Source organism: Trachemys scripta, chromosome 1 (genome assembly GCF_013100865.1).
Source record: "Trachemys scripta elegans isolate TJP31775 chromosome 1, CAS_Tse_1.0, whole genome shotgun sequence".
NCBI lineage: Eukaryota > Metazoa > Chordata > Testudines > Emydidae > Trachemys > Trachemys scripta.
In genome coordinates, this window is record NC_048298.1 from 138,595,290 (window position 1) to 138,621,942 (window position 26,653).

The 26,653-nt window shown below is 48.6% G+C and overlaps 1 protein-coding gene across 8 annotated transcripts in view; it reads left to right on the forward strand.

The window, feature by feature from the left end:
* The window catches only part of LOC117885497 (rap1 GTPase-activating protein 1-like), a 73,227-nt gene that overhangs the window by 45,377 nt on the left and 1,197 nt on the right, over nt 1–26,653 (forward strand). For 6 of the 8 annotated variants that reach the window (XM_034786810.1, XM_034786806.1, XM_034786815.1 and 3 more), the window contains 6 exons: nt 577–680; nt 2,556–2,672; nt 3,043–3,169; nt 7,748–7,850; nt 25,420–25,505; nt 25,665–25,734. In XM_034786810.1, coding sequence (XP_034642701.1) covers nt 577–680; nt 2,556–2,672; nt 3,043–3,169; nt 7,748–7,850; nt 25,420–25,505; nt 25,665–25,688 — 561 coding nt within the window. In that variant the 3' untranslated portion in view covers nt 25,689–25,734. The remainder of the gene's footprint in view (nt 1–576; nt 681–2,555; nt 2,673–3,042; nt 3,170–7,747; nt 7,851–25,419; nt 25,506–25,664; nt 25,735–26,653) is intronic. The other 2 variants (XM_034786788.1, XM_034786789.1) reach the window with 2 other exon arrangements.

Genomic DNA, 26,653 nt, shown 5'->3' on the forward strand with positions numbered 1-26,653 from the left:
GTGGCTGGCTGCTAGTACGTCTCTGCGGCCCCTGGGGGAGGGGGACAGTGTGTCTCCATGCACTACCCGCGCCTGCAAGCATCATCCCCTTAGGGGACGGTGCTGGGAGCGGTGGCAGTGTGCGGAACTACCTCCCCACCCCTGCCAGGGACCGCAGAGACATGCTAGCAGCAGGCTGCTTATGGGAGTGGTGTGGGGCAAGGGCATGCAGGCAGCCTGCCTGAGCGCCCTGCTGCGCCGTGGAACTTTTAGTGGCCCGGAGTTGGAGATTGCTGCCTGTGATTTACTTTTGCGGGGCCCCCCTTGAGCTGCAGGCTGCAGCCCCTAAAACCCCTGCCTGTGTTGAACCCTCACTTCCTCCCCTCTCTTCCTCACTGACAGCTTGTAGGAGTTCTTCCTTCAATTCTGGTTCCTTGGGGGCTCTGGGCAGCACTATTACATATCAGAGATGATGCAAGAAGAGGGTCTGGGATCCAGGTTGCATACTCCCTCTCCCCCTCCTCCAGTACTCCACTGCTTTGTCTCTCATACTCCCCTCCCTCCTTCCTATAACTTCCTTACTCGCCTTCTCTCTAGTCCTTTGTCCTGCCTGGGAGGAGCCCATCACGCACCCGAGGCAGCCACTTCCACGGGCGTCGCAGCAGTGCCATTGGCATTGAGAACATCCAGGAGGAGAAGAGGTAAGAGCTGTGGGAATGGATGGGGTGGGGTGGGGTGGGATGAAGGGTGCTGGGGCAGCGGAAAAGAGAGGAGAGATGGAAGGAACTGGGACCAAGGGGAGATGGAGGATGGTGAAGGCTGGGGGAGACAAGAAAAGGGGAGATGGAGAGGTGGGATCAAAGGAGCAGGAATGGGAGCAGACTGCAGGAGAAAATAGGGCTGGGACCCAGGGGAACTAAGAGGAAGTAGGAAGGGAAAGAAGTAGGGGAGGGGTAGACAAGGGAAACGGGAGGGAGGCAAGACCAGAGTGAAGGGGAGGAGAGAGGGGAACAGGAATGTAGATGACAGGACCTTCATCAAACAGAGTAGAAGATGATCCAGGATTCCTGCCCGTCCTGTTCCATCCCTGCTGTGACAAAAACAGTTCTGCTGTGCACATATGAGAGGAGCGTGGAGAAAAATATTTTTTTTCCATTTTTTTTAAATAGTAACTAAATCTTGTGACTTTTAAAAGAAATAATTGTGCAACTTTTCTAAACATGCTATAATCAAAATGGCTGAATTTTGAGATTTGCCGACTATCACAGAAGTAGCCTTCACTGAGGAGCAGAGCACAGCCTTTTTCCAGGGCTTGGTGTAGCTGAGTTATGAGCATTTGAAAATTGCACACTGAGCAGTACAGATTATTTTGTTAAGCTCTTAATGGGCCCCTAAAGGGGTGCTGTGCACCAGGGGTTCAGTGTATACCAGATCCAAAGCCCAGTCCTTTGAATTGCTCTATACGCCGCATGAAACCTTCCCAATTGTTCATGAAATCCAGGAATCTGTCAAAGGGCTCAGTGTAGAGGAGAAGAGAACCCCCTCTCCCAGAATGTAGACAGCTGTAACCATCACCATGGGTAAAATCTGTGCCTGTGAAGTCTCTCTGCATGTCTCTTTCTCTTGCCCTTTCTTAAGAGAGACACTGACAGACTTATTTTTATTTAAAATGATGTATTTTTTTAGAACAATAAAGTATATGGAGGCAAGTTCCCTTAACAATGTATCTAAAATAAAAAACTATCACAACACTCGCACTTTTTGTGGCTTACCTTTAACCAATTTTACATCTTGTATAAATACATTCCTCAGCCCAGCCCTTTATATGTTACTCACCTCCCTATCCTCTTCAAAGATGTTTAAAGATTTCCTGCAAAGGTGGAAAAATGGGTCTGTGCCCTTATTTGCTTCTTTATAATACAGAAAGAAGGTGTTGGGTTTCTTTAGATTTTCTTCTGCTTGTTTTCACCTTAGATATATCAGGAATGCTAAGTCTGCTTTTCCCTGCATTTGCTGGTTGACTCATCAGATGACTTGAGATGAAGACTGGCAGTTTTCTCAGCTCCTAATTGAAGGGGCTGCACTGCAGAATAATTCACACAAAGAGATTTCCTCACAAATATATTAGTTAAATAGGTGTCAGCAAAAACACGAGTTTGATACAGTCTGAAAGAAAAACCACTGCTGTTCTCAGTTAGTCAAATGTCACCTCCTTGGTATGTTTGACACTATAAAAATACTAAATCTCCAGTCAACTGTAGAGTCTTCCAGGTTAGATAAGATCTGAATTTCTAGTGGGATGGGGGTGGAGGGAGCAAGTTGAGAAGAAATTTTGAAATCTTAAACCCTTTCAGGTCTTTTATTTTTATCATAAAGAAGCATAAAAAGGCCCAGTCCTGATAATGTTCTTCTTTTGTAGACTATTTAAGAAGATTGCTGTGTTCCAAACTGCCCCAACCTGCACCTTGTACCTGTGTCCCCCATAGAAATTCCTCTCTGTATTTCCTCTTGTAGGAAGCATTAAGTAACCCAGTGGTAACTCATGTCTCATGTAGCTGGTTTTCCTTTCACCCCAGTAGGGATGTTGCTGACAGAATCCAGAAGGTGCTGGAGAGTCCAGGACCCTTTTTAGACCTGAAGTCTGATGGCTCCTCCAGTCCCAGTTCCCCAGAGTTCCCAAACAGGAAGAACAAGTGAGTTGAAAATGGTCTTTCTGTTCAGGAGAAACTCTTGGAGTCCCTGGGGAAGGCTTCAGCATGGCAGGTGTCTCACTTTTTATCCCCTCACATAGGTACCTTGAATGTGGTCGCTAGTGATTAGAGCCAGGGATCGGGAGCCAGTTCTGCCAGGTTCTATTCCTGGCTCTGACACTGACCATGGATGAGTGAGTTCCCCTCTATGGATGATCCCCCCATCAATATGGATGATTACAATAAAGCTGCCCCACAGCGACTTGTAAGGCTTTGTTACTGTCTGCAAAGCACTGGAAGGGTCTTGGGTGGATGGTGCAAAATGAGATCTGTGTATTGCAATGATGGTGATAACTTTGGACTTGGATTTCAGAACCCTCTCCAATCAAACCTTGGGATATTGTGTGATGCAGCCACTCTCACGCTCCTCATCCAACGTGAGCAGCTGCTGTAGTGGAGTGAGGGAAAATGAAACATCTGAGGAAGAGGAGAATGAGACGGTGAGTGTAGGATTTATGAGCCCTAAAATACAGAGATTCCTTCCCCTTCACCGGGTCCCCCCTTCTCCTGCTTACCCCTAACACCAGCTATGTCCTGTAATGATAATTGGGGCCTAGTAGGTCTACCCTGGTTGTGAGCCTAATTGTGGGCAAGTGGATAAAAGTTTGTAAAGTATTACAGTAATCTATAACAATGAATGCTGATAGGAAAAGCTGGAAAAGGTACACAAACAGAGTGAATTAGTCCGAACGAAAAGACCCAGTGATATAACTCAAGGACTATGTTAAGTTCATGCCTGGAAAACAAAGTGTGGGACTGGAAGTCAATGGACCAAATTAGTGTATCAGAAATTAGGCCTAATTGGTGGGCAAAATAATCATAGAATAGAAATACAGAAGTGTAGGACTGGAAGGGACCTCAGTAGGTCATCTAGTCCATTCCCCTGCACTCAAGTCAGGACTGAGTAATAACTAGACCATTCCTGACAGATGTTTGTCTAATGTGTTCTGAAAAACCTCCAGTGACGGTGTGACATTCCCCTGGTGTTATCTGAACTCTGGGAGCCAGCCTTACCCTGTTCTGCTGTGAGAACCCCCCACTCCCAGGCTGTTCACACACAGCCTCTAGCATGTAAGCTGCTCCCATCTATGTGAGTGAGCACTTTTGGCCAGCCACTGCTTAGATTGTGCAACCGAATGACACTAGCCAATATCTCCGGTCCCAGACACAACCCTAGGAACCTCCGTCTTGCAATATCCAGTTATGCCTACTGGACACTGCAAGTTTATATGAATTCGTCAATTTAACAAAGAAATTGATATGTACCAGGCTTCTCATCCCAAGGGGAGTCTCTGACACGCTTCAAACCAAATGCACTGGTTCAGGTAGAATAAACAAACATATTTATTAACTACAAACGATAGATTTTAATTGATTATAAGTCAAAGCACAAGTCAGATTTGGTCAAATGAAATAAAAGCAAAACGCATTCTAAGCTGATCTTAACACTTTCAGTGCCCTTACAAACTTAGATGCGTCTCACCACAGGCTGGCTGGTTGCCGTTCAGCCAGGCTCGCCCCTTTGATCAGCGCTTCAGTCGCTTGGTAATAGTGTCTGTAGATGGAGGTGGAAGAGAGAGAGAGCATGGCAAGCGTCTCTCCCTTTTATCATGTCTTTTCTTCCCTCTTGGCTTTGCCACCTCCCCCGCCCTCCCCCCCCCGCCACTTCAGAGTCAGGTAATCCTCATCGTAGTCCCAAACTGACCAAGGGAAGGGGGAATGACTCACTCAAGAGTCCAACAGATCCATTGTTGCTGCCTAGGCCAGTGTTCTTTGTTCCTGTGAGGCTGGGCTGGGTTTGTCTCATACATGCCTTGATGAGGTGTGAACTGCCCCTCTGCTCCTGGAGAGTTTTGCCTGGGCTTGTTTTAAGCCATGAGGTCACATTTTCAGCCTCATAACTATATACATGAAATAACAACAATGCTCAGTGCATCATGAGCCTTCCGAAGACACCCAACATGACAAACTTTGCAATGGATACCACACAATCTATTATAAGGATGAACATGGGGGTGCAGGGTATTCCCCCGAGGTACAGAGCGTCACAGATGGAGATTCCACAACTTCCCCAGGCAATTTATTCCAGTGCTTAACTACCCTGACAGTTAGGAAGTTTTTCCTAATGTCCAACCTAAACCTCCCTTGCTGCAATTTAAGCCCATTGCTTCTTGTCCTATCCTCAGAGGTTAAAAACAATTTTTTCATCTCCTTTTAACAACCTTTTATGTACTTGAAAACTGTTCCCCCCTCAGTCTTCTTCAGACTAAACAAACCCCATTTTTTCAATCTTTCCTCATAGGTCATGTTTTCTAGACCTTTAATAATTTTTGTTGCTCTCCTCCAATTAGTCCACATCTTTCCTGAAATGTGGCTCCCAGAACTGGACACGGTAATCCAGCTGAGGCCTTATCAGCGCGGAGTAGAGCAGAAGAATTACTTCTCATGTCTTGCTTACAACACTCTTGCTGATACCTCCCAGAATGATGTTTGCTTTTTTTGCAACAGTGTTACATTCCTGACTCATATTTAGCTTGTGATCCACTATGACCCCCCAGATCCCTTTCTACAGTATTCCTTCCTAGGCAGTCATTTCCTATTTTGTATGTGTGCAACTGATTGTTCCTTCCTAAGTGGAGTACTTTGCATTTGTCCTTATTGAATTTCATCCTATTTACTTCAGACCGTTTGTCCAGATCATTTTGAATTTGAATCCTATCCTCCAAAGCACTTGCAACCCCTCTCAGCTTGGTATCCCCTGCAAAGTTTATAAGTGTACTCTCTATGCCTTTATCTAAATAATTGATGAAGATATTGAATGGGCCAGGACTAAGCCCTGCAGAACCCCACTCAATATGCCATTACAGCTTGATTGTGAACCACTGATAACTACTCTCTGGGAATGTTTTCCAACCAGTTATGCACCCACCTTATAGTAGCTCCACCTAGGTTGTATTTCCCTAGTTTGTTTATGAGAAGGTCATGTGAGACAGTATTAAATGCCTTACTAAAGTCAAGATATACCAGATCTGCCACTTCCTCCCATTCACCAAGGCTTGTTACTCTGTCAAAGAAAGCTATTCAGTTGGTCTGACATGATTTGTTCGTGACAAATCAATGTTGACTGTTACTTATTATCTTCTTATATTCTAGGTGTTTGCAATTGATTGGTTGACTATTTGCTCCATTGTCTTTCCCGGTTCCCTGGGTTGTCCTTATTCCCTTTTTTATAGATTGGCACTATATTTGCCTTCTTCCAGTCCTCTGGAATCTCTCCAGTCTTCCATGAGTTTTCAAAGATAATTGCTAATGGCTCAGATATCTCCTCAGTCAGCTCCTTGAGCATTCTAAGTTATATTTCATCAGGCCCTGTTGACTTGAAAACATCTAACTTGTCTAAGTAATTTTTAACTTGTTCTTTCCCTATTTTACATAAGAACATAAAAACAGCCATACTGGGTCAGACTAGTCAGGTATCCTGTCTTCCACAAGTGGCCAATGCCAGGTGGGATTCAGAGGGAGTGAACAGAACAGGAAGTCACTGAGTGATCCATCCCCTATTACCCACTCCGAGCTTCTGACAAACAGAAGCTAGGGACTCAGAGGCTAGCTGCAGATCCTACCTCATTTTCACTGGCATTCATTGTGTTAGACATCCGATCACTACTAACCTTTTTGATGAAAACTGAAACAAAAAGGTAATTTAGCATTTCTGCCAGTTCCACATTTTCTGTTATTGTCTATTGAGTAATCAACCTACTCTGTCCTTGGTCTTCCTCTTTCTTCTAATGTATTTGGAGGACACTTAATGAGGGGATGAGCAATTCCACTTATCAATCGCTCTTGGGGTCCTCCAAAAGACTTTTTGGGGAAAGTTAGAAGATGGTGGCTGAATGAAAGACTGGAGTACAAGAAGAAGCAAGCTTCACCATCATGGCTGCCACCGCCATTGTCTCTTGGGACCCTGGGAATCACCCTGACACTGCTGGGCCTTTGTCATCCAGATCCTGAGAGATGTCCTGATTAGACTATGCCAGAGAGAAGGACCCAGGTGACCCTGCCACCTCCATCAGCTAAATGCCAACCACCACCTGGGATGGGAGACTTTATGTCTCCCTCTCTCCCGCTGCCCAGCAACATCCTTTTCCTTCCCTACCTTATTTCTTTTCTTTCTGTCTCTCTCCTTCTGTTTAATAACAGTCTGGCTTATTTGGCCGAGACTGCATTTTTATTTATTTATTTATTTATTTTTGCAACACTGCTGTAGGCCTGCCACCAGGAAGGTAGCAAAAAGCAATGTCTTAAACGGCCCAGTGCTGGTACAAGTTTGCCAGGTCTCAGATTGGGTGATTAGACCATGTGCTGTGTTTCTCCAGCAGCAAGATTGCAAATGAGAGTCAGCACCAGAAATAGAAGCTGCATTTTCTATCTTTTCTGTTCCCTTTTATGTGTCTGTGTTGTTTTGTTTTCAAGAAAACTGGATCAGATTTCAGAGGAAGCTCCAGCTCCCCTCAGCTAACTTCTTTTTTCCCCATAAAGGATAGTTATTATCCTTTTTAATACCATCTAAGATTGCTAGGTGGAGGATTTCCTTCTAAAAACTCTCTCCAGCTAAAGGGAAAGGGAACAAGAGATGTTATTAAAATGAAAGCCTTATGTAAAACTTTATATTTCAAATGCTTTGACTATTTTTCCTTCTTTTCTGTATCTTTAATAAAAGGTAAAAGATTTGTAATGGTGTGTTTGCCATGTTACTAAGTAGGCTGAGGTCTCTGTATACCAAACCCTGAACTGTTTAATGTTGGACAGTGGCACATTAACAGTGACTTTTTGGGCCCATTTATTCCATCAAAATTAATACAAGAGATTCCCCTCCCCACACACTCCGGGTCCCCGCATCCAGTTGTGTCCTCCCGAGAGATCCCCCTTTCTTTAAATTCTACTTTCTTCTGGGTCCACTGGGTTTGTCCATGTTTACAAAGTTCCTTCCTAAAATATCCCTTCTTTCCCCTTTCCAGGAGCTGATGTGCTCTCTTGAGGTTCCTCAGAAGCGGGATTCCCTGGTTCAGAGTGTGTGGCTGGATGACAGTGTGGGCACACCCAGTAGTGCTAGCTCACCAGGTAAACTGTGCTCCTACCTCCCTCTCTAGAACATGTGAGGGAGTGGAGAGGTAAAGAGACAGCAGTAGCACCTGTTCTCAATACCCAGAATGGGAGGAGTGCAGGGAGGTGAAGTGGAGTAGCAAAGGGCTGGAGAGGAGCACAAACTAGTGAGAGAGCGTAGAGAAGGGGGACAGGGAAATGTGCAGAGAGAGTTTAGGATGGGGGCACTTAGGATGTGCACAGTAAAAATGCTTTGATACATATGGGAGTGGGGAGATCAATGGGGGGGGATGGACTTTAGGTAATTCCTGTGGACAGAATATATATACACCTCTACCCCGATATAACGCTGTCCTCGGGAGCCAAAAAATCTGACCGCCTTATAGTTGAAACTGTGTTATGTCGAACTTGCTTTGATCCGTCAGCATGCGCAGCCCCGCCCACCCGGAGCGCTGTTTTACCGCGTTATATCTGAATTCATGTTATATCGGGGTAGAGGTGTATGTGTATGTGTATACAGAGAGAGATTATAGACAGGGCTAGCAGACCTGTCTGCTATTATGGTTGCCTGACACTTCCCATTATAAGACCCTGTTTTCATTTGCTTATAACTTTGCCAGATTTTAACTGTTTGTGCTGAAATTGCCAATGCTGGGTGTTTGCCTCAGGCTGATTGGGGGGTGGGGTGGGATTCAGTGAAATTGGTTCAGCTGTTTCTAACAATTAGATTACCTTGTTTTTCCCATGTTAAAAAAATTTGTGAGACTTTTTCTCAGAACTGCTCTTGTGCCCCCATGGTTTGGAGCAGGCAGGGATTAAAATTTGGAGCAGGAGGGTGTCAGGTTTTCGCTATCCCTGTGAGGATCCAACCAAACTTGGCCAGATTAAAAGCCTTTGAAAAAATCACAATTTGCACATGCTCAGCACAGACTTGCTAGAGCTTAACAACTAAAATCTCTGAAGAGTCCATTGTCACTGAGCATACTGCATCCCCTCCTAGCACTGACCAGCAAGTGCATGTTCCATCCCCACAGAGTGACTGAGCATGTTCCGTCCCCTCTCATCTTCTGCACGTGACAGGACTGCTCCTGTGCCACCTCCATGGAGCAATTCCACATATTCCAACCCAGGGCTCAGGAGCTCAGACTGACTTCCCCTGTCGTTGATGCTTCCAGCTGCTCTAGTCAGGGTTGGGGCTGGGCAGGAGCACTGGAACTGAGAGCAGGGAGCCTGTTTCTCCTGTTCTGTCAGTGACATTGCCTCCCCTCCCTGACAGACACCCAGGCTGCATGGAAAAGGAAGCCATTTTATTAGAATGCAGAGGGGCCAAGAGCTGGATGGGGAGATGGAAAAGAGAATATTGGGACAAGGAGTCTAGAGAGACTGGGACTGCAGGGGGGAGGAAACTGTGACTATGAGTGGAAGGGGGCAGGTTGGGACTGGTTGGGCATAGAGACTGGGACAAGGAGCTAGGGAGGGCCTGGGTGGGGAACATGAGATGGGATAAGTAGCTTAGGGAGGGAGACTAGGACTGGAAGTAGGGTGACCAGACGTCCCGATTTTATCGGGACTGTCCCGATATTTGCTTCTTTGTCCCGCGTCCCGACCAATGTTTGGTCGGGACACTGGACAAAGAAGAAATTTTCCCTTCCGCTCTGGCGCTCGGGCCCCCCTCGCCCCGGCTCCGCCCTCTCCTTCCCCCATTGGCTCCCTCCCCAAATCCCCGCCCTGGCCCCGCCTCTTCCCAAGCATTCCTCCTCCCTCCCAGGCTTGTAGCATGGCGGTGCAAGCCTGGAGGAAGGGGGTGGCGGCGGTGCCTGGATCCTGGAGCTGGTGAGTCAGCTCCAGCACCCGGGCACCAGGCGGGCAAAGGGGGGCTGGCAAGGGAGGGAGACAGGGGAGCTCAGCTGTGAGCCCCCCCGCCGCGCCAGAGGGCTGCTGCACGGAGCGGGCAGGGGCTGGGTGGGTGGCGTGGGGGCGTGGGCCGAATCCCTGCTGCTGCTGGGGAGCCCCGCGCCTCTCCCTCCCTCTCGCGGCTGCGGCTCCTTCCCGGCGGGACGCGCCCCCCAGCCTGCCCCACGCACATGCGGCGCGCATCCAGCTGCTCCTTCCCGGTGGGAGGGAGACTAGGCGCGGGGGACGCACGCCGCATGTGCCCGGGGAAGCGGGAGGCGCGTCTCGCCGGGAAGGAGCCACAGCCGCGAGCTGGAGGGAGAGGTGCGGGGCTCCCTGGCCACCCTGCCGCCCACCCGGCTCCTGCCCGCTCCGCGCTGCCCCCGCCCAGACCCACTGTGCCCCGCATATGCCCGTGGCGGGCCAGGGGGCGGGAGGCTCCGCGGGGAGGGCAGCGCGCGGGGCCTGCTAATGCCCCAGGCCCCTTAAAACTTTTTTTTTTTTGCTCCGTCCCCCCCCTTTTTTGGCTCCGCCCCCGTCCCGATATTGTATGCTGGTAATCTGGTCACCCTAACTGGAAGCCAGTTTGCAGGGGGGATGGGGGAAGGAGGAGAGGGACAAATTGTATGAGGAGTTGGGAGAGGGAGACTAGGACTGGCTGAGCAAGGTGACTGGGATGAGAAGCCCAAAGAATGGAGACTGGACCTGGGGAATGGAACCAGATATCAGAGTCTCTGCAGTAACAGTAGTTCTTCTTCGAGTGATTGTTCACATCTATTACACATTAGGTGTGCACGCGCCGTGTGCACGGACGTAGGAAACTTTTTCCCTCAGCGGCTCCCGTCGGGCCGGCAGGGCCCCCCCCGCCCCCAACACCAGAGCGGCGCCCCGCTCTAGGGTATATATATCCCTGCAGGCCCGAGTCTCCCTCAATTCCTTCTTACCGTCCATGGCGGCGTTGGAACAACTGTCTCTCGTCTGAGAGTGTCCCTTAGCATAGTCATTAGTGTTATCTTTACAGTTATCAGTTCTCTAGTAGCTAGTGTTAAGCTTAGCAGTTAACAGTTCTTTAGAAATACTCAAACTTCTTGTATTAGATGTTTGGTCAACCCCAGCACCGGCCCTGGGCGGCAGGGCATGCCGCACGCCCAAGGTTTCAAGGCTTGTGCCACGTGCCATAAGTGATCCACACGACTCGTGTCTCCGTTGCCTGGGGGAAGCACACCAAAAAGAGCGCTGCAAGTTCTGTAAGGCTTTCAAGCCCAGGACTAAGAAAGAGAGAGACTTTCGCCTTAAGCAGCTGCTCATGGAGACGGCGTTACAGCCCTCCACTTCGACGGCACCGTCAGCCTCGGTGCGGAGTGCCCCGGCATCGGTCCGTGATCTGGCACCGGCGGGGCACCCTAAGCCCACGGCACCGAATCAGCGAGAACACCTCCGGCATCGGTCGTCTTCGCCGACAAAATCGAAGGGCCAACCCAAGGCCTGAGGACGCTCCCCGCATAAGAGGGCAGCGCCAACGAAGACCTCGAGTGCGCCTAAGGCCGTTGCGGCCCCGGCACAGGTCCCGGTGTCAGTGGCTCCGGCGCCGAAAGGCCCGTCGAGCCCCGGGATAGGTGCGTCAAGTGAGGAGGAAGGGCTGGAGGAGCTTTTGGAACAGCCCTCCACCCCGGACACATTTGAGGCAGCAAAGGACCTCATTGAATTGTCCGCTGAGGGCCCCATCCAAACTAAAGACGTTCCACCGAGACTGCCATCCAGAGGCAAGCCGGCAATGGTGTGCCCATCACGGGCGCCGTTCCCGGTCGAGCTCCGCCTCGGTGGACTCCCGGCTTCCCTCCGCACCGAGAGCTCCACAGCTGTCGGGCCTCAATAAGCGGCCGGCACCAACCCAGTAGCCCTACTCGAGTAGGCACCGGGACGTGTCAGTTACATGATTCCCGAGACCGACCACCCGTAGTCGTTCCCGATCCCGTGGTCACCGGTACCGATCCAGGTCCAGATCAGCAAGACGCTACTCCAGGTCCCGGTCACGGAGGCACTACTCTCTGACCCCGGACCGGCACCGTCCCACGGCACCGCCGTGGCCTTCCAGATCACTGTCTGTGGTTTCAGAGGAAGACTCAGGCCGGTACGGCGGATATGCCCACAGGGCACAGGCCAGTAGGGACCACGAAGCCGCTTGGCACCCTCAATGGGGCCAGCCAAGACAATGGCCATTCTGGACCCCTTGGGCCTACCACCAGCAAGGCCCCCCGTCCAGGACCTCGAGATCTGGGCCCTCGGGACACCGCAGTGGCGCCCACCCTCTTGCAAGGAGGCCACGGTCTCCAGACCACCGGAGCGAGAAGGGGCAGACTCGGTACCGAGCCCGGTACCGTCTCAGACCCACGTCATGGGACGGGCCCCAGAGGAGCGCCCAATCACTGAGGAGTTGCAGGAAGACGAAGATGCGCAAAAGGCCCTGACCTCTTCCTCCTCACCAGACGAAGCCATGGCGGGCACAACAGTGTCTGGCCCTCCTCCGATTGATCATCGGGCGCACCAGGAACTGCTCCGCCGGGTAGTCCTCAATCTGGGCTTGCAGGCAGAGGAGACGGTAGAGCAGGAGGACCCCATGGTCGACATCTTAAACCCGGAGGGCCCCTCCAGGATCGCGCACCCGATCATAAAAACGGTCCAGTCCAACTACAAAACAGTATGGCAAACACTGGCCTCCAGTGCACCAACTGCGAAAGGCGTGGAGAGGAAATACTTCACCCCATCTAAAGGGTTTGACTTCCTTTTCTCTCACCCAACTCCCTGTTTGCTGGTCATCTCTGCGGTCAACGAACGAGAGCGTCATGGCCAGCAAGCCCCGGCCCCCAAGGCCAAGGAGGCAAAACGCTTGGACTTATTTGGGAGAAAGGTCTACTCGTCCGGGGGCCTCCAGTTGAGGATCGCTAATCAGCAAGCAATTCTGAACAGACACAACTTTAATTCTTGGGCATCAGTCTCCAAGTTTAAGGAATCCCTGCCTCAGGACTCACAACCCGAGTTTACGGCTCTAGTGTACGAAGGGAAGGCGGTAGCCAAAACCTCCCTACAGGCCTCCCTTGACTCCGCAGATGCAGCTGCTAGGACAATCGCATCAGGGGTAGTAATGAGACGCTCAGCATGGTTACAGGCTTCCGGCCTTCCACCAGAGGTGCAAAAGACCCTCCAAGACCTTCCGTTCGAGGGGTCAGGCTTGTTTTCGAACCAGACGGATGCCAGACTACATAGCCTCAAAGACTCTTGAGCGACCCTCAAGTCGTTGGGACACAGAGGAAACCCTTCAAACCCCAACCACCACAGAGGCAATACCACCCTCGTCCTCGACAGGAACCGTACCGCAGACGTGGCAGGGATAACAGGCGGAGACGTAACAATACGCCTAACCAGGGCCAAAATCATGGCCAAGGCAAGCCGCAACCAGGAAATAAACCAGGGTTTTGAAGCTGCGATCGAGGACAGCGTACCACACTCTATTCCAGATCTACCTCTATGTTTCAGGGACCGCCTGTCCCGTTTTTACCGTGCTTGGTCACATATAACATCGGACCGCTGGGTCCTGCGCATGGTGGAGGCGGGCTATACCCTTCAGTTCTCCTCGCCCCCTCCCTCCCATCCCCCTTCCCCGTCCCTCTTCAGGGACCCCTCTCATGAGCAACTCCTCATGCAGGAGGTGCGGATCCTCCTCACAGTAGGAGCAGTGGAAGAGGTCCCCCCGGACCTAAGGGGGAAAAGATTCTACTCCAGGTATTTCCTGATTCCCAAAGCAAAAGGGAGCCTCCGTCCCATTTTGGACCTACGCGGACTAAACAAATTTCTGATCAAAACTCGTTTCTGTATGGTCTCCCTTGGAGCTATTATCCCATCCCTGGATTGGTACGCTGCCCTCGATATGAAAGATGCGTATTTTCACATCGCCATCCGCCCAGCCCACTGGCAGTTCCTGCACTTCACCATCAACCAGCGCCATTTTCAATTTACGGTCCTGCCCTTCGGCCTGGCAACGGCCCCACGAGTGTTCACAAAATGCATGTCCGTGGTGGCAGCTTTTCTTCGGAAGAGAAGGATGCGTGTGTACCCGTACTTGGACGACTGGCAGGTCGGAGGCCGAGGTCCACTCCCACGTGACGCTGGCTCTACAGGTGTTCTGCAAGCTCGGCCTACTGGTCAATGTGCCCAAGTCCTCACTGATCCCCACGCAGAGACTGGACTTCATAGGAGCAGTCCTGGACTCGGTGGTGGCGCGGGCAAGTCTTCCAGTGTCAAGGTTCTTGGCCATTCAAAGGATCGTAGGCTCCGTCCAACAATTTCCCACGACTACAGCCAGGTGCTGCATGCAACTCTTGGTGCACATGGCGGCCTGCACACATGTAGTCAGACATGCCCGCCTAAGACTCAGGCCATTACAGTTGTGGCTGGCCCAAACGTATCGCCCCAACAGAGACCCTTTAGACCTGGTGGTGACAATCCCAGCTCGGGTGTTGAACTCCCTCCGTTGGTGGCTCGATCAGCAGCAGGTTTGCGAGGAGGTCCCCTTCGCTGCCCCGCAACCCACTCTGACGTTAGTAACAGATGCGTCGGACCTGGGTTGGGGGGCGCACCTGGGGGACCTGCGGACCCAGGACTTATGGTCCAGGGATTGCTTCACATCAATCTGAAGGAGCTAAGGGCGGTTCGCCTCGCCTGTAAGACCTTTCACGCCACCATAGAAGGCCACAGCGTGTCAGTTCTGATGGACAACACTACCGCCATGTTCTACATAAACAAGCAGGGCGGGTCCCGATCCTCTCCCCTCTGTCACGAGGCGCTCCGCCTATGGGACTTCTGTATAGCCCATTCAGTCCACCTAATTGCAACATATCTCCCAGGGGTCCAAAACAGGTTAGCAGACTGCCTCAGCCGGTCCTACCACATGCACGAATGGGCGTTGAGACGGGACGTCCTGCATTCAATCTTCCAGAGGTGGGGGTTTCCCCTGGTGGATCTCTTCGCCACCAAGGACAACAGCCAATGCCCTCAGTTTTGTTCTTACCAGAACCTCAGCCCAGGCTCGTTGGCAGATGCCTTCGCGATTCCGTGGGGCGGGAGCCTGAGGTATGCCTTCCCTCCATTCCCGCTCATCCACAAGGTCCTCCTCAAGACCCACAAGGCGGCAGTCGCCCTGGCGTGGCCAGGCCAGCATTGGTTCACGACCCTGCTGGAACTGTCCATAACCGCCCCGATTGCCCTCCCCCTCCATCGCGACCTCATCACAGAGGACCGGGGTCGCCTACTCCACCCGAACCTACCGTCGCTACATCTCACGGCGTGGTATCTCTCTGGCTAAATGATAAGGAGCGCAGGTGCTCTCACCAGGTCCAGCGAATTCTCCTTGGTAGTAGGAAGCTCTTCACAAGAGCAATCTACCTTGCCAAATGGAGGAGGTTCTCCCACTGGTGTGAGCCTCATCACATACAGCCTCTGCGGACCTCGGTCCCATCAATTCTGGACTACTTGCTGGACCTCAAACGTCAAGGGCTTGCCCCCGCCTCAATTAAAGTGTATCTGGCTGCCATATCGGCGTTCCATCCTGGGGAGTTGGGAGTTTCAGTGTTCTCCAACCCCACAGTAGCCCGATTCCTCAAGGGACTGGAAAGGGTGTTTCCCTATTCGCGTCCGCCGGTCCCTGCTTGGAATCTCAACCTGGTCCTAACTAAATTCATGGGGCCACCCTTTGAACCCCTAGCCTCTTGCTCCCTCATGCACCTCTCATGGAAGGTAGCGTTTCTCGTGGCCATCACATCGGCCAGGAGAGTATCGGAATTGAGAGCCCTCACTTCAGAACCTCCTTATACAGTTTTTCATAAGGATAAGGTGCAACTGAGGCCACAACCTAAATTCCTTCCAAAGGTGGTCACGCATTTTCACATGGGCCAAGACATTTGTCTACCGGTGTTCTTCCCTAAGCCCCATACGGACCCAAGTCACCGCAGCCTGCATACCCTCGATGTACGTAGGGCCTTGGCATTTTATCTAGAGCGGACCAGGCCATTCCGCAAATCAACTCAACTGATTATTGCCATTGCAGAGCGAATGAGAGGCCAGCCTATCTCGACGCAACGCTTGTCAGCATGGATTGTGCTTTGCATACGCACGTGCTATGAGCTCGCCAACATACCAGCCCCGGAGATCCGGGCTCACTCGACTAGGGCCCAAGCGTCCTCAGCGGCTTTCTTGGTGCAGGTTCCACTCCAGGAAATCTGTAAAGCGGCCACCTGGTCGTCGGTGCATACGTTCACAGCCCACTACGCGATCCATCATCAGACCAGGGAGGACGCGTTGGTCGGCAGGGCTGTGCTTCAATCGATTGTTCCTTGACTCCTACCCTCCTCCAATGGTAAGCTTGTGAGTCACCTAATGTGTAATGGACGTGAACAATCACTCGAAGAATAAAAAATGGTTACTTACCTTCTGTAACTGTTGTTCTTCAAGATGTGTTGTTCACGTCCATTACACTTCCCACCCTCCTTCCCCTCTGTCGGAGACACCGGCAAGAAGGAACCGAGGGAGGGTCGGGCCTGCAGGGATATATATACCCTAGAGCGGGGCGCTGCTCTGGCGGGAGGGGGGGCCCTGGCAGCCCGACGGGAGCCGCTGAGGGAAAAAGTTTCCAACGTCCGTGCGCATGGCGCGCGCACACCTAATGTGTAATGGATGTGAACAACACATCTCGAAGAACAACAGTTACAGAAGGTAAGTAACTGTTTTTTTTCCTCCCTGCAGGGCTATGTATCAGGCTAACACTGATATTAAGTTAGGGGATGGAGCCAGGCCTCAAGTTTCCATAGCAGCAGCAGTGTGTCCCTTTCATCATATCCCTTGTAGTGCCCTGGCAATGGTGGGTGGCACTCAGGTGTCTGCCTCGAGTGGTCTGGTGTTATTGGGAGTAGTGGAGAAGAGGAGATGGTGTGAGATGTGTGGCAGGAAAACAGACTTGTACAGGGGCTGGTGTTCCAGAACATGGAGGCGCAGGAGAACCTGAGAAACTAGAGCTATTAGTGATCTATTACAACTACTCCAATTTGTGATGTAGGTCAACAATTCAGTGTGTAAAAGTCTGAAACTCCATGGTGTCAGCTCATACTGGGATGGTGTGGACCAGTTTTTGTAGGATTTGGTTCATGTAAAGCCCCAGAGAATAGTAATTCTGCCCTCTAGTGATGCCATGCAGCAAACATACAATTAAGATGGATGCCTAGCAGAGTTTGTGATCCCACATTAGACTAAACTGACTTTTGGAGACAGTATTTTCCATATTGTTTCCTCTGGTGTCTCTCTATAGGGCAGAATTAAAGTTGTTTGGGAGTCCTAATTTAGCATTCTCAGATCTTAACATGTTTGCATGTCTTTGAAGTTTAACTTGAACTCTGAACCTGCTAGGGACATAATGTTTTGGAGATAATTATATCATCTCTATAATATTTTTTCACCCTAAAATGCTTCTCTGCAACCCTTACTCCATTGTAATTCAGTGATTGTCTGGGAAATATACAACACAAGCTAGGGACTTCCATCCCATCCCAGTCAGTGCAGAGTCCTTAAGAGGGAAAAGGAAGTAACATTTTACTGAAAAACAAGGCAGAGATTTCCAGTGCAATAACAAACAAGCAGATTGGTGCCCCAAAGGGATGAAGTGGGGAGCAGCTCCAAATGCCAATTTCATGGTTGGGTATTTTTTGTTTTGTTTGTTTAATTCTTCTCCTCTGCCCTGAAGTTCAACAGATAGGAGGGGGTGGTGGATAGTTCCAGCAGCAACATGAGGACTAGGAGTAATTAGCAACTACCACAACAGCACATTCCCCTCAGCAGCCAGCTAGGAACCCATGTGATGGAGTCAGGCTGCAGGGTCTCCAGAGCATCCCGTCCTACAGGACTATGTAAGGAGCCCAGGAATTAGGTCAATTCCATGTGTACAGAATCAATTCCATGTGTCCTCAAGGAATCAACAGCAGGAAAATATCCCCTCCTGGAGGGGCATAGAGGAATCTGGCCCTAATGTTAATACTGGGGTAGAATGAGGCTTCAAGTGCTCTGTGGCAGAGGTGGCAGCACACCACTAACCTAGTGCATCATGGCAATGAATGAATTCTGGATTTGGATCCCAGACTCTTCCCAGTAGTCAAGCATTTCTCTCTGCCAGGATATTGGGGACTAGAAAGGTTAGAACCAGGTGTTATGTTTGCTGAAGCAGTAGTTCATCCCTTCATGCAAGTCTATGTAGGAGCCCAGCACCAATATCAACAGAGGTTGGAGCCAGGACCCACACAGCATGCCATCATACAGGGCTACATGGGATCTCAGAAATTAGGTCAATGCCATGTGTAGGGTCAGGCCTGAAGGACAGAACAGCAGGCAAACATCCCTCCTTGCAGGGCTATATAGGAGCTCTCTGTGGCTTGGGAAGGCCACCAGGAAGCCAAGCCCTAACCCCATGGAGAGATGGGGTGGCTGCCCTCAGACTTGGTATCAGGCACCACAGAAGTGTGAACCCTCTTGGTACCTGAGGGAGGCAGGGCTTTCACTGTGCCTCCATGGCAGGTCTCTAAAGCATCCAAACTGGCCCAGGTGACAGGAGGCCTCTCCCTGCCACACCCTAAGTACGTCAACACTGCCTCTGCACAAGTGGCAGGGAGTAGGGGCCCGCCCAGTGTTGGCTCTCCAGGAGGAAGGTTTGGAAACTGGTGGGATTTCTGCACCCACAGGGGGAGACAGACACACATGGGGACTGAGGAACCAGGGTAAGAGCTGATAAACCCACTTCACTTTTGTAGTGAATTTTGTTGTGTGAGCAGTAGGTGTAGTGTGTAGGCAGTAAAAGCACCAGCACCTTAGGGTTAGATGTGATCCTGACTCTTCCCTGGGCCTTGTGGTATCTGTGGACAGTCCAGGACTCCTGGACAGTGCAGAAGAAATGATTTTACTAACCCCACTCCTCCTTGCTTCCAGAGGGGGAGTGAATAGGATCAACCATTTCATCCAGCCAGGTCACCTCCCCGCAGCCAGCCTCTATTCTTGCCTCGCAGAACTTGTCCCATCCAACCAAGCAGCCTTTTTATTAAACTGCTGCAGACTCCTCATTTATCTCCCCTTCTCTCCTTTATACCCTGCTGCCTCATCATATTCACTTTGGTCCCATCCTAGCGCTGAGCCAGAGCCCTGAAGTTCAGATCCAAACCACACCTGAATATGGGGCTGTCCAGGCCCAACTCTGTCTGATCCTCCCACTTGGGGAAGCCTCTGTCACCCAATATCTCCTTCCGCCAACAAGAGCCAGGCTGTCTTGCTTACCTGCTCCTCTCTCAGACCGTATAGCAGGGGAGTGGAAGCAGAGATTTTTTCAGTGGTTTCTGCTTCTATGGCCAAGTAGGTCCCCTGTCAGTTGACTCACTGGCCATCTCTGTTTGTGTAACAGACCCTGGAGATAAATCTCTCAGAAGCTGGTGGATCATGCCCCAACATTTGCAGTCAGGATTAGACACTCCATGGTTAATGGTAATGTTCAGCTCAAGACTTTCTTTGAGATTTCCCTCCTGCTGGCTGGGGATGGGTGGCCATACCTAGCAACTGCATGCTAAGGGGCCAGTGATCTAGTACCACTTCAGAACTCATCCTTGGTCTTAAAGGCAGCTCCTGACCTTGTTCCCTTATTTAGTGACAGTTTGTAAAAAAGATAGAGAACAGGAAAGCCAGTGTGAAAGTGCAGAAGGGAATGCAGATTTGTACCTCAGTCGTTGCCTTGCACCATTAAAGATCCAAGGTTAAAATGGGGAAACCCTGCAGACCTTATCACAGCCAAATGATAATAAAAATGATAGCTCCAGAAGCAGGAGAGAAATGGTCCCTGGGGGCAGACTATTGATTGCAGACTCCATTAAAACAGAAAAGGATCTGTGATGTCATCACCCCAACAGTCTGAGTCTTGTCACAGCAATAGAGGATAGTGCAGAAAGGAAGGAAAGGAAGGGTCTGTGGGATGGGTTGAACCTTTTGGGGATGGATGGGGCCTTTCCTAGAGATGCTGGAGGGGTTTGAGATTGAGATTGGGAGTAAACAAAAGTGGGGGAAGGGCTTTTCCTAGGGAGTGTGGGGAGAAAACTGGGGCAGGGTTATTTAGATTTATGCAAGTGATTAAAAACAGCACATGGTGCTCTTGACAGAACGTAAAAAATACATCACAAAAATACCCTGAGTGCATCAGTACAATTTAATATTCCCAGACAAAATGACATTAAAATAAAGATAAGGTTGAGAGCACATATTAGTAATTCAGCATATTCCATGTTACAGGCGTGATGTACTTATACCAAAACTGAGCACTATGTTACTGAAATGTGGTGGGATGATTCCCATAATTGGAATGTTAAAAATCGATGGTTATAACCTATTTAGGAATGATTAAGTGGGCAAAAGGGGAGGGGGGAGTGGCATTCTGTCAAAAATGGCACTTGTTTCCAATTCACTGATACCTCAAAAGAAAGTGATCTTGCGTGCTTATGGATGAATGTCCTAACTGGTAAAGCATGAGATGGAGTATTAGTAGGTGTCTGCTACAGACCACCAAATCACAATAAAGAAACAGGACGATTGGTTCCTTATACACCAATGTATAATGTGTAGGAGGAAAAAAGTCTGTGTGATAATGGGGGATTTCAATTTGAGTGACATATGCTATGGGTCTCATACTGCCAGTACTAAAATATCCCTGGAATTTCTAGATATTATAGATGACAATTTCCTAACTTAAAAAGTGTTGCATCCAACACTGGGGAGTTCTATATTAGACCTCCTTTTGAGAGATAATGAAGAATTGATCACAAAACTAAAAAATGAATGGTAACTTAGGTACAAGTATCAGAGGGGTAGCCGTGTTAGTCTGAATCTGTAAAAAGCAACAGAGGGTCCTGTGGCACCTTTAAGACTAACAGAAGTATTGGGAGCCTAAGCTTTCGTGGGTAAGAACCTCACTTCTTCAGATGCAAGACCCTCTGTTGCTTTTTAGGTACAAGTGATCATGACTTGATCATATTTAGAATATGCAAACAGAGTAAAGTCCAATATATATTTGGTGCTTTTAGACGGCCAATTTCACAAAGCAGAAAACGATTATGAGAGAAATAGCTGGGAGAAATAGTTTAATCAGAAATATGAATTATAATTGGGAATTGTTTAAGAACACCTTACTAGATGCCCAAAAAGCCACAATCCAACAAACAAGGAAGACCATATTGGTTAAAAAACTGACATGGTTTAGAGGGGAAATGAAGGCAGCGATTAATAATGAAAGAAAGGGGACATTCACAGTAATGAATATAAATCAGAATCTAGCAAATATAGAAAATTGATAAGGGAAGCAAAGGGACACAAAGAAAAATCTATGGCCAGCAGAATTAAGGACAATAACTTATCATGATTATTATCAATAATAATGCAGAAAAGGCAGAAGTGTTCAAATATATTTGTTTTCTATTTGGGTGGTGTAGTCAGTCATATCATATGATAACACACTTCACAGTCCATTAGTATCTCAGGAGGATTTTAAACAGAGGCTACTAAAGTTGGACATTTTTAAATCAACAGGCCCAGATAACTTTCATGCAAGAGTTTTAAAAGAGCTGGCGGAGGAGCTTGCTGGACTGTTAATGTTTATTTTCAAAACGTCTTGGAACACTGAGAAAGTTCCAGAAGACTGGAAGAAAACTAACGTGCCATTAAATAAAAAGGGTAAACCTAGGCAAGATAATGGAGTGTCTGATAGAGGCCTCATAAAGAATTAAAGGAGGGTAATGTAATTAATGCCAATCAACATGGGTTACGGAAAACAGATCCAGTTAAACTAACTAACTTGATATCTTTTATTTATAAGATTACAAGTTTGGTTGATAAATGTAATAGTGTTGATGTAACAGACTTCTGTAAGGCACTTGACTTGGTACCACATGACATTTTGATTAAAAAACTGGAAAAATATAAAATTAAACTGGTGCACGTTAAATGGAGTAAAAGCTGGCTAACTGATATGTCTCAAAACGTAATTGTAAATGGGGAATCATCATTGAACGGGTGTGTTTCTAGTGGAGTCCCACAGGTATTAGTTCTTGGCCCTATGCTATTTAACATTTTTATTAATGACTTGGAAGAAAACATAAAATGATCACTGATAAAGTTTTCAGATAACACAAAAATTGGGGGAATGGAAAATAATGAAGGGAATAATGAAGGTCACTGATAGAGAGTGGTCTGGATCACTTAGTAAGCTGAGTGCAAGCAAACAGTATGTGTTTTAAAATGGCTGAATGTAAATGTATACATCTAATAACAAAGAATGTAGGCCATACTTATAGGATGGGTGACTCTATCCTGGGAAGCAGTGACTCTGAAAAAGATTTGGGGGTGGGGTGGATAATCAGCTGAACGTGAGCTCCCAGTGCAATGCTGTGGCCAAAAAGAGCTAATGCGATCCTGGGGATGTATAAACAGGGGACAAATTGGAGGGAGTCCAGCGGAGGGCAATGAAAATGATTAGGGGGGTGGAGCACATGACTTATGAGGAGAGGCTGAGGGAACTGGGGTTATTTAGTCTGCAGAAGAGAAGAGTGAGGGGGGATTTGATAGCAACCTTCAACTACCTGAAGGGGGTTTCCAAAGAGGATGGAGCTAAGCTGTTCTCAGTGGTGGCAGATGACAGAACAAGGAGTGATGGTCTCAAGTTGCAGTGGTGGAGGTCTAGGTTGGCTATTAGGAAAAACTATTTCACTAGGAGGGCAGTGAAGCACTGGAATGGGTTACCTGGGGAGATGGTGGAATCTCCATCCTTAGAGGTTTTTAAGGCCCGGCTTGATGAAGGCCTGGCAGGGGTGATTTAGTTGGGGTTGGTCCTACTTTGAGCAGGGTGTTGGACTAGATGATCTCCTGCGGTTTTGTCCAACCCTCATCTTCTATGATTCTTCTATGGATCTCGAGTAGGGGTAGAGAGGTTGTTTTACCTCTGTATTTGGCACAGGTGCTACTGCTGTTGGAATACTGTGTCCTGTTCTGGTGTCCACAATTCAAGAAGGATGCTGATAAATTGGAGACGGTTCAGAGAAGTGCCACTTGAATGATATTAGAAAACATCCCGTATAGTGATAGACTTAAGGAGCTCAATTTATTTAACTTAACAAAGATAAGATTAATGGATGACTTGATCACAATCTATACGTATCTACTTGGGATACAAATATTTAATTAAAAACCGTGAGGAGTTCTTGTGGCACCTTAGCGACTAACAAATTTATTCATCAGATGCATGGAGTGAAAAAAACAATAAGCAGAATATATATTATAGTACATGAAAAGATGGGAGTTGCCTTACCAAGTGGGGGGGGGCCAGTGCTAACGAGCCAATTCAGTTAAGGTGGAAGTGGTCTATTCTCAACAGTTGACAAGAAGGGGTGAATAACAAGGGAGGGGAAATTATTTTTGTAGTGCTAACAATGCAATCAAGGTGGCCCATTTCCAACGTTGACAAGAAGGTGTGAATATCAGCAGAGGGAAAATTTAATAATAAGCTCTTCAGTTTAGCAGACACAGGTATAATATGCTCCAATGCCTGGATGTTTTAGCTAGACAAATTCAGACTGGAAATAAGGCATAAATCTTTAACATTAACCATGGGAACAATTTCCCAAAGGTTGTAGTAGAGTCTCCGTCACTGGCAATCTTTAAACCAAGATTGTATTTTTTTAAAGCTATGCTATAGGAATTATTGTCCTATTTCATACTGGTGTCGTGGAAAAAGTCACCAACGCATTGATTTTAGTTCACAGACTCAAGCCTGAGGCCAATTTATTGCAATACATACCAACGCGTTGGGGGTTGCAGTTGGAAACTACACCCCTGAGCAGAGCTCGCAGGCTCCTTTTTATTCTTATAAACCGCAAACATATTACAAGTTACACGTCATTTACAAAAAATAAAGAGTTAGGGTGCTCCCTTTCCCGGCACCTTTCTTATTATTTTCTGAGAATTGGGTGCATATTAGGTGGAGGGCTTTTGGTGGTTTCCGATTCTGGTCAGGACTTGGCATTCATTTGGGGTATATTCTCGGCAGGGTGCATAGTACCTTCCGGGGTGTTACGGTCAGTGTACCGGGGAGGGGTTGACAGGACGCTCAAAGAAGGTATCTAATTGGCTAGTTTTGCATTTAGCTGGAATTACAGGGTGCTCACAGGAGAAGTTTGCATTTAGCTAGAAATTCGGAGGGGGGGTGTGTTACAGAGCACCCAAAGGAGAAGCTGCATTTAGTCAGTTTGCATTCAGCTAAAGTTACCTATTGCTTCACACAAGCGGTTATTATATTTCATCAGCCATGAACATATTTCATTAGTGCTGCTGCTGGGGCTTTTTATTATTTCCCTCCTTGCCCCACCCCCACCCCCCCGGTCATGACCCTTGACCGAGTTTGGCAGGAGGCTGTGTCACTTAGCCTAGTTCAGGCTTGTGACCTGCAGGGCGGGCCTATATGACGATTCTTCGCCGATGTTCTGATCGGTGCAAGGGAGGCCAGCCAGGCCTATTCCCCCACACTGGGCAAGTCACTTAAACCAAACTTTTCCCAGGTGGTCACTGATTGTGTGTTCCTCATTTTCTAGGTGCCCAGTGTGAGATCCTGGGGTCTGATTTGCAGAAGGGCTAAAATCTATAAGAGCTGTGCTTTGAACATATGAACTGCTATATAATGCTAAGAGTCTCAAATTGGGCTGCCAAAATTAATGGACAATTCTGACTATTCTCTTTGTGCCTCAGTTCCCAGTATCTAAAATGGGGCTAATATCACCCCACAACCTCACAGGGGTATCATAAAGATAAATTGATTAAAGTCTGTGAGGCACTCAGGTTCTGTAGTGAAGAACACCATAGAAAAGCCCCTGAAGAAATTAATAATTTTGAATTCAGAACAGTGTTTGAGTAGTGAGCAGTAAATAAGCCCTGGGGCCACACACTGAACAACACAGAGAAAACAAAACATTAACTGAGCACTGTCTGTCCTGTGTACTGAAAGAGGCAAGGGTCCTGTGGAAAAAATAATATGTAATTAAATAATTATGCATATACGCTAGGAGGCTGAACTAAGGCTGCACAGGCAGCCTTACTTCTAGCATTTCCTCACTTTCAAGTGCTTGACTTTACAACTTTAACAATGTTCTTTTAAAATAGTTTTCTGTGTGTAATAGTAGACAGAGACACAGGGGTAGTGGGGTTGAAATGAGGGGACAGAACTATGCACATTTGGAGTAGTTGGAGACAGTGCTTAATTTGTAATGAAAAGTGCCAGGGTTCAAGCAATGTTTATACTTTCATAACTGACACAGCAACCTCACAGTTGCTGGGGATATGAACTGTCAAACTTAGAGGTGCCGGAGTTCAACTCTAGCAAGTCCTGGATCAAATTAAGAACTCTTGGAGAGCAGCTTTGCCACATGCAGGCAAACTTACCAGACAATGCAAGAGGTTGTAGGGATCAGACAGCTGGGGGTGATGGCTAAAGGGTTGAGACAGATTATGGATCACAGATTGGGGTGACAGAACTGCTTTTCCCATTCCTGGAAGAGCTCATTTTCTTGTGTGCTTGGCTCTCTTCTAGTAACCCGACTGCTCCCTTCTAGCAACACTGCAAGCTCCATGGAGAAGGGGAAAGGCAGCAAGGCAGATGCTCAGCGTTACAGCCCGGTATGTGCCAGGCCTCCATGTGCTTCCATCCTCACCACCACCCAGATGATGATGGGGCAGGGAGGAGATGGGCTTAGTGCAGGGGGCTTTGTATGCTCAGGGTGCATGGGGACAATGCTTCAGGGAAGCTTAAAGAACTGCCATTTCCTTGTTCTACAGGCCTCCATTTTGTGTTGTGTGTGATGTCATCGCTGGAGGGGTGTCACGGTGCATGCTGGGTAATGTACAGGTAACTGACACACTAGGAGTCTTCATGCCCCTGGATTCATAGATTCTAGGACGGGAAGGGACCTCGAGAGGTCATCGAGTCCAGTCCCCTGCCCACATGGATGGAGGGTTGGAGACAGGTGGCTGAACTGTGAAGGATGAGAAGGGGCCTTTTCCCCATCCCCACCCCTCCATGAGGCAGAGTCACAGTGAAGCAACATCCTAGTGGTTCCCACCCCTTCCATGGCCAACTCTCTGTGCCCCTACACATCTAGCTGAGCCCCCTTTTCTGGGAACTTCTTTGCACCCCACTCAACAACATAACCTTCCCAACCACCTCTCCCTGCCTCATCGGACTCTGGCCCCTTCTTAGCGCTGTCCCCTTTCCCCCCCAAATGCTCTTTAAGTTTCCCACTTTGCTCAGACATGCCCCGTGGTTCCCAGGGTTTTATTTTGCTGAACCATCTCTTGCTCACCGGCTAGTTTTGTGTCTGTCTCCATGTCTGTCCATTGATGGAATGTGCTTCTCTGTGGCAGTGTTACAGCTTATTCAGATAGGCATAATGTGACTATGAGCTACTAGACAAAGTTATAATGGGGTGAGTGGTGGCAGGGCTAGAGGGAGCACTCTGAGCAGCAGGGTCTCTAGGGGTTCTGAGATGCAATGGGAGCAGTTTCTCTGGTTTTGTTAATGTCTTGGTGAGTGAGTTATCCAGGTGACAAACTTCCTCTCTCTGACTTGACAGCGAAGTAGCACAGTGCCCCATGGGTGATGTGGATGTCAGACTGTGACACACTCCCCCCAGGGACTGCAGACTTAGCAATAGAACCATGGGGAAGATGGGCAGCAGAGGAAACACCCATAAGGAAGGAAGTACAGTGCATTTAGAGCAAATACCTGAGTTTCAGTTTGCTGGCCCTTCTGAAAAGTCAGAAAAAAA